The sequence below is a fragment of the Corylus avellana genome, chromosome ca3 (assembly GCF_901000735.1).
Source record: "Corylus avellana chromosome ca3, CavTom2PMs-1.0".
In the NCBI taxonomy this organism is placed as follows: domain Eukaryota; kingdom Viridiplantae; phylum Streptophyta; class Magnoliopsida; order Fagales; family Betulaceae; genus Corylus; species Corylus avellana.
Window position 1 is genome coordinate 4201008 of NC_081543.1, and position 7928 is coordinate 4208935.

A 7928-nucleotide genomic window follows, 5' to 3' on the forward strand; every position below is an offset into this window, starting at 1 on the left:
ATAATCACGTCTCGTGTTTTCCCCCGACTCTTCTCCGCCAACTGGACTCCGCCTTGCACGTTCGATCTAATCTCAAAAGTTTTAGTTTCTACGTAAAAAAACCCCAGATAACCCATATCTCTAATCAAATGATTAGAGATATGAAAACATGATTAAACAGTTCCCAAACTTCACTAACGTATACAATCATGTGTCTAATAACTTGGATAGTTTACACTTGTAAGGAAGGATTTATCCGTCATAGTTGTAGATTCACTTCATAATACCTTAAGCAAAATCTGAAGGTTGCTTGACAGACCTAATAAACAAATTCTGATAAAAATTTTAAAAAAAAAAATTAAAAAAAAAAAACAATGAACTCTAAGGAAGAAGAACAAAGTTTATGAAAGAATTAACAGTTTAAAAATGAAGCTTCTAATACAAATTTTCTGTACCAGATTGAAGTAAAATTTGTCCAATGTCCTTCAAGCTTTCATAAAACTTGTTTACACCTTGTTATTGAAGACTGTTTGGTAGATTCTTCCTTTTGTTCTTTGTGATAATCTTTAGATCTTACACACGTGCCTGTTTCCTTTATAATTTATATATGCTTAACGGCTGAGAAGGGGAAAGCAATGAAAAAAATCTTTTAAAGTTATAGACATATATACATCTATGCATATATACATATAGACAGACATGTATATCACGAAAAACAGACCAGACTCTTACTTTCACACTTCCATTTGATTATACCACATTGTTTTCTATATCTCTAAGTAGAACTAATATCTATATGTTGTAGCAACATATTAAAAACCATGATAACTCTGCTGGCCTGAATGGTGGTATTGCATTCAATCAGACCTCAGCTCTAATAAGTAGTGGTTTCAACTGCTCCAAATCAGCAAAATTATCATGATCTAATTCATAAGGAGTGTTTATGTAAGAAACAGACAATTACAACACAGATGGTAGGTAAAATTGAATATATATATATATAGGGTTGTTAAAATCTCTCAATTTTCTAATTTTCTAAATTTGTAGATTTTTCTTTTTCTTTTGGCACGTAAGGTGGACTTTCTTTGTATACTTTCTGTGTACTAGAGTTGCACCCCTCTGTGTTTTTATCAATATGTGTGTGTGTGTGTGTGGCTCAAATTGTGAAGGTATAATGGATTCTATAAAAAAATTTCTCACTAACGACCCTCTTCCTAAAACACATCCATCCAAAATGGGTGGTGGTAAAACAACCATTATCATGGCATGACTATGTGATAGCATAAAGTAAGACATGGACGATAGTTTCTTCCAACTCCAAGAACACTTTCCACTTGAATGATAATACTAAAATTTAAGGGAATCCCATCTTCAAACAATCTTCATCTATAGATACTCCCTCTTAGACAACAAAGAATTCCTCCACAAAATCAACCATTGACATAAGCATATTGCAATTGCCCAATCTTGAGGATCCTCCTCGTAAATGGCATCCATGCACCATGGTTAGTGTTAGAACAACTATTCTATCACAACACAACTATGTTTTTGTTTAATAAGTAATTCAAATTCATTAAAAGCATAGAGGGGCGCAACCCTAGTACACAAGAAGTATACAAGAGAAATCCTAAAACTCATAAAAATTAGAAACATACAATCTAAACAATGCTACTATCCATGTATACAAAGATTGGAACAGCATCTTCTTCAACACTAGCATCACCATCTCATGATCTTCAAAGGTCCTTGCATTCCTTTCTCTCCAAATATATCACAATGAACATAAAGGAGCCAACCTCCACAATTCCAAAACCATACGCTGTCCCAATTGTCCCCTTCAACTCACCAACAAATCTCTCACCCTTTGAGGCATAACCCATACAACTCCAAACAACTGAAATAGTTCTCTTGCCACCTCATAATGAAGAAGAAAATGATCAATAGACTCCTCACTTTTCTTACACATACAACACCAATCTACCACAATAACATGTCTCTTTCGTAGATCAACTCCAAACAACTGAATCCAGCTCATTTTATCCGTACCTCCTTGCCTTACTCTTTGGGAAAACAACTTAAAGAAATTAGAGACCACTTCCACCTCCCAATCATGCACAAGTCTTGTAAGGCAAACATTCTATTAAACTAGCACTTTTCCAGCTTAAGCTGATAGGAAGTAGTAATTTAATTATATTTTAACACTCTCACTCACGTGTGAGCTCCAACTTCCTTTCAATAGGTAAGGCCCAACACGTGGTATACTTTAATTAAATGGGGGGTGAATGATGGAGTCAAGGTTCAATCTCAAGACCATTGGCTTTGATACCATGTTACACTACCACTCATCATAAAAGCTTAAGCTGATAGGAAGAAATAAATTTAATTATTTAATTAATACTTTAACAGATTCCAATTAATATTCCCAATCCGGAACTGCATATGAACCACCACCCACGCATCCTTACAATTAGCAATAGTGAATAATTCTAAAAAATAGAATTTTAAAGGCTACTCCCCACACCACAGATCCATCTCCCACCTCATACCTCACAAGTTTAGAAATATCTTCCCACCCTATCTTTATACTTTTCCACACTCCCACACCATATGGCCCTGTAACCTCCTTAGAACACCAACCTCCCCCCAAACTATCATATTTAGTATCCACCACCGATCTCTACATAGCCTCCCTCTTCGTAACATACCGCCACAACTACTTATCCAAAAGGGTTCATTTAAACTGAATAAGATTTTTACTCCCAAACCCCTTGAGTTGATTAGAGTACATATATCCAACCACTTCACTAGATGAAACTTAAACTCTATTTATTCATCCATCTGGAAAAAAAAAAAAATTAGGTCAAATGGCATAATAAACAACAACATTAGACTCCATACCTACTTAAAACTTACCATAGCCATTTTCCTTTCATGAGAGCCTCTTTTAGATGGACAGAAGCATGCACCCTCTTAACCCGCTTTTGAGTTGATGGTGCTTTGGCTGTGTCAACACACGCCTGAGGAGTGAAATCATATTAGCCAGCAACCAGGGCTTCTCTCCCACCACATAAAATAAAAGACAAATAAAAAAAATTCATAATTCTTCTTAAGATGTCTGCTTCTCCAACATACCTAAACAAAAAATACTAGGGAGTCCAGAATTAATATATAAAAATAACATAGATGATAATTGTGCGGGACACAAAACTAAACCAATGAAATTTGGCAGAAACTCTGCAAGACCAACAAGGGCAGTTTTACAAGAGCATACCATAATAAATTTAAATCCCAAAATAAATTACCCAATTTTATAATCCACCAATTATTAACAAAGGCCCTTGAAGTTACTTTATGTAACCTTCAGATCGACAAGAAGGTCCACTATACAGATAAATCAGAGTAGATCAAACAGCATAAAAAAATAATAATAATAATAAAAAATGCAGGTAAAAGGTATAGAGCGTGTGAAATAACTACCCGGAAAAATACTACAGCTGCAAGTTCCACCAAACCACATTGTGAACTACTTAAAGTCCCAAACTTATCATCTTTAGTTGCATCACTCCTGAAAATATTATATACACCAATCAGAGCATATCAGAAAACTCCAGCAATAATAACTTTACAAAATAAAAGAATATCAGGGAGGGAATAAAAACACTCACCAAGGCACGCCAGTGCTGGATATATTGCTCTGATCTAGATCCTTACAAACTACGTCCAGAAGTTGTTCAACCAAAGAACTCCCATCAGCACCACCTCTAGTTAAATTTAGTTGTAACTTTGCGTAGAGAATAAGGGCATCCTGCAAAAGAAAAATAATGCAAATTTCATATGTAATACACACACATTAGCATTTTGAAACATTCATGTGTTACTTAAAAATGGCTAAACTATATATTACACAGGCTAGATTCCAATTTTGCCCTATAAAAAAATAAATAAAAAATAAAAATCAATTTCATCCCTGAAATTCTGAGTGATGTAATCCTTCCATCCACCCACAACAATAATTAATGGCGTAGATTATCATCAATTCTTATGATGGCATTTGTCAACAATTTGAAAACAAGGATTACATAATTCAAAATTCAAATGAAAAAATTGAAACATTTTAAAATCCCCTTCAGTATTCAAAGAAAAATTGTTTGACCATTAATGGATCAAGCGAGGTATTGATTTCTCCCTTTTTAAAATCGAAGGCACAAATTGGAACCTATCACAAATTTCAATGACCAAAACTAGACTCCAGCCATAAAAAATAGATAAAACACCAGAATATGCATAAAAACCTTAAGTGCTCGATCATGGGTTGTCAGCCAACAACGGAATACAAATTGCTGCACAGCATTATGGATTTCCATGGATTGACAACCTAAATTTGGACCATCCTTTAACAAGAATGTATTGATACACTCAATAAGCTTGCGTGAAATCTTTCCCTCATCCCTGTATAAGGAACAAAAAGGGAAACAGAGCATGTACACAGCCATTATCAGCAAAAAAAAAAAATCCTAATAAAACACTTCATTTCAATAGGAAACCCAACCCAAAAAAAAAAAAAAAAAAGCTGGCAGAATTCATGAATTACCTTATGAAAGAGAAAATTGCAACAATCTTCTTAATAATATCTTCCCTAAGACTATCAGGGAAATCTCCAGGAGGATTTTCCAACAGTGAATGGAGAGTAAAGATGCATCGAAATACCTCCTCTTTGGGATTATATTGATTATCATTCTTCCCAGCCAAGCTAGTTTCCACCTTCTCCATGTAAAGAAGCACCAAGCCTTTGAAAATGAAATTACACAAGTGAGAGAAGATTGAATAATGGCACTTTTTTTAACAATTACAAAAGAAATGTGCCTCAGGATTAATTTAAAAGAAAAACTTACTGCAATGTATGCGCCTTCTCATGTGAAAACGATAATCTCTAACGGTCAAAAGATGCCGGAGAACAACCCCATATTCGGACTGAAAGCTTGGAACAGTGCTTAAGACATCCCAGATGTGATTAAAAAGCGATTTTACCACAGATAACAAAGGCAACACTTCACCTGGAATGGTAAACACACAAACTATGAATTTGCTCCTAACATCAATACCATGAAGAAGTTAAATCTATTAAAGCATAAGAGTATAGCTCCATAGATAACAATCATGTCAGGATGATGAAATATAGAATTCTTTAAACAATCCCCCATTTTGTGTTTGAACATTGACATAACAAGAAACCACCATCAACTAAGTTACATTCAGATTAGAATACACTGTGCTCTGTAAGCAAGAGAACGGAGCATCAGTCAACAAAAAACTGCCAACCCTGCTAGAATTCATTTGTTTAATTAAAATGTTTCACAAAAACAAAAGTTTTCAATTCAACCTTTTCCAATGTCAAAGTTTTGCAATGCACAAAAGGCCTTCTCCAATGAGAAGTCAAGTGGCTTCCTAACAAACACGTATTGTATATCAATCTATAAGTCAATTTAATACACATTTGAAATTAATTTTTAGAATTCAACGGCAAAATGATTCCCCGAATTAAAGCAAAACACAAATAAAACAAATAAAAAAGCCTAATAATTTTTCAAAGAAAACAAAAACAAAAATTTTTAAAATGGCTGAATAAATAAGATTCAATACCACGTGTTGCCATTTCAATGACTGAGGCAGAGAACTTTTCTCATATAACTCACTTGACACAGAAGTTCAATAATAATAGAAACCATATAGAACCATCTCATTCAATCACTACCTGAAAATTTAGAATCTTCAGCTCGTTGCACAACAATGCGAAGAGTCTTTGCATAGATCAATTTCGGCAATCGTCGCTTGCTCGAGGATATTTCCAGCAATGCACATTGAGTCAGCAAAGTAACAAGAAAAGGCCATGTTTCAGCTGCAAAAACAATTCACGTTTGCTTTTGACAGTTCTTTGTGCAATGCCTATAAAAATAGGTATGCTTTTGATGAAAAATAGATCTTACAGTGAGGGATATCATCAGGCCTTAGCCTTGCAGTGTTCTGACCAAGAAATTTAGAAAAGGCAACCGATCTTTCTCCTTCTAACCACGTATTCAACAACTTTATCCCTTCCTATATACACATACTTTACATCAGAACAAGAACTATAGACTAACATTCATTTGATACCATTAAGTTAAAGGAAATCATCACAAACTCATATTTTGAATTCTTCACCCAAGGAAACATAATCATTTACACAGCCAAGCAAACTAGCTCAATTGAGTAGAGTACTGTACTCATTCCTCCAAAAGAAGCTAACACGAAAAATCTTTTTGCTAGCCAAGAAAAACATAGAAAATAAATGAGGATTTGTATCACGATATGGCTGATTGGGACCCACTAAACAAAAGCATTCACTGGACTGAGCACCATATAACTATTTGGCATAATCGAGTTGATTTTTTTTTCCTTAGGTTTCCAAATGAAATCAAGCTGAGACAAACGTACACGTTTTCTGTTTCGTTCACAATAAAATGTAGGAAAACTAAGCAAAATGAGATTCTTAGTTCCTGATAAAATCTATGACCCCGAGAAAACAATAGCATTCACACAACGGAGCCTTATGGGGTTTCGTATAACAGAGTATTTCACTCTAATAACAATTTTTTCGTAAGAAATAATCGAAAATAAATGTACACTGGAGCTACTTGGTTCCCGAGAAATTTCTCCAAAAATTTACAGTAAGCAAATTTGCCGAACTTCTAATTTCATTATAACATGCCAACAAATAAGAACATCCACTTAAATTAGCCTATTATACTCGTTTTTAACTTGGTTGAGTCAATATTTTTTTCTAAGTAACCATGACTGATTTTCTTTCCTCTCCAGCATTTTCTCGACAACCAAACGGATAGCGGGAAAGAAAATCGACAGAAGGAAAGGGGAGTATACTTCGCGTGCTTTGGCCTTATCGGACGAGAGCTTGGAGACGATCTCCTGCACATCCCTCGAAGTGACCATCGCCGCTTTCGGAGCGATGCGCTATGGAATCGCGCAGTGTCCCTCAGGCGTTTGGCTAGCGAGAAATGGCGGGAAAATGGGGGAAGGGTTTGGACTTTCTTAGAGAAGGAACAGTGTGAGTGTGAAGGGCTTTTGGGCGACGGAAGGAGGACGTTTTTGGCTGACTTCGTGTTTTGTGGGCATTTATTTACTGTAGTGCGACGAAAATCTGGAGAGACGATAGCGAGAATTTCCTAAAAGCTCCCTCTGCGTTTGTCTTCCGAAATTCCATGAGGAATTCCTTTTAAAACAATTTCAAATTTTGAAAAAATAACCACGTTTTTTTCTATTTTGAAAATCAATTTACAATTTACATTCCCTTCTTTGTCTTTGGAGAATGGCTTTTTTTATTTTTGGAAAAACTACCGCTTTAAAAAGTGACATAAGAGCCTCTCATGCCAATATACTAATATGAAAAAGAATAATACTAGGAACCATTTTTTTATCCTCTTAAAGTTGATGTTGCGTTTAAAATTACCATTAGACTAAAATTCAAGTATGATTCATCTAAAAGTTAATGGTAATTTTAAAAGTCACATCAAATTTAAGAGGATAAAAATATAGTTTCTACCATTACTCTATGAAAAAGGCCACCTTTTTTGCATTATTAGTTTTTTTTTTTTAATAATTTTAATTTTATAAAAAATCTACATACCTCTCAAATTATCACATAATTGACAATGTTCCCCCAAATTACCTAAGCATTGTCAATGTTTCTTTCAATAACGAAACTATCCTTAGTAAATTAAAAACAAAAAATACTAGAACTTTTAAAAAAAAAACACCTAAAAAACAAATAAAATCCAAGGGATGGTCAATTTAAAAATAAAAAATTAAAATAAAATAAAAAATAAGAAAAAAAACCTTTATAAGAAAAAAAAAATCGATTATTTTTTTATAAAATTTGAAATTTTCATTTTTTAAAT

At 34.1% G+C, this 7928-nt stretch overlaps 1 protein-coding gene across 1 annotated transcript in view; it reads right to left on the bottom strand.

The window, feature by feature from the left end:
- The window catches only part of LOC132176378 (serine/threonine-protein kinase ATM), a 65234-nt gene extending 58099 nt beyond the window's left edge, over positions 1 to 7135 (bottom strand). Inside the window, 9 exon segments of the mRNA XM_059588569.1 lie at positions 2893 to 2996; positions 3457 to 3544; positions 3645 to 3784; positions 4272 to 4428; positions 4571 to 4766; positions 4872 to 5033; positions 5732 to 5875; positions 5964 to 6072; positions 6895 to 7135. Of these exon segments, the coding sequence (XP_059444552.1) occupies positions 2893 to 2996; positions 3457 to 3544; positions 3645 to 3784; positions 4272 to 4428; positions 4571 to 4766; positions 4872 to 5033; positions 5732 to 5875; positions 5964 to 6072; positions 6895 to 6963 (1169 nt within the window). The 5' untranslated portion in view covers positions 6964 to 7135.
- Between the last annotated feature and the right edge of the window lie 793 nt (positions 7136 to 7928).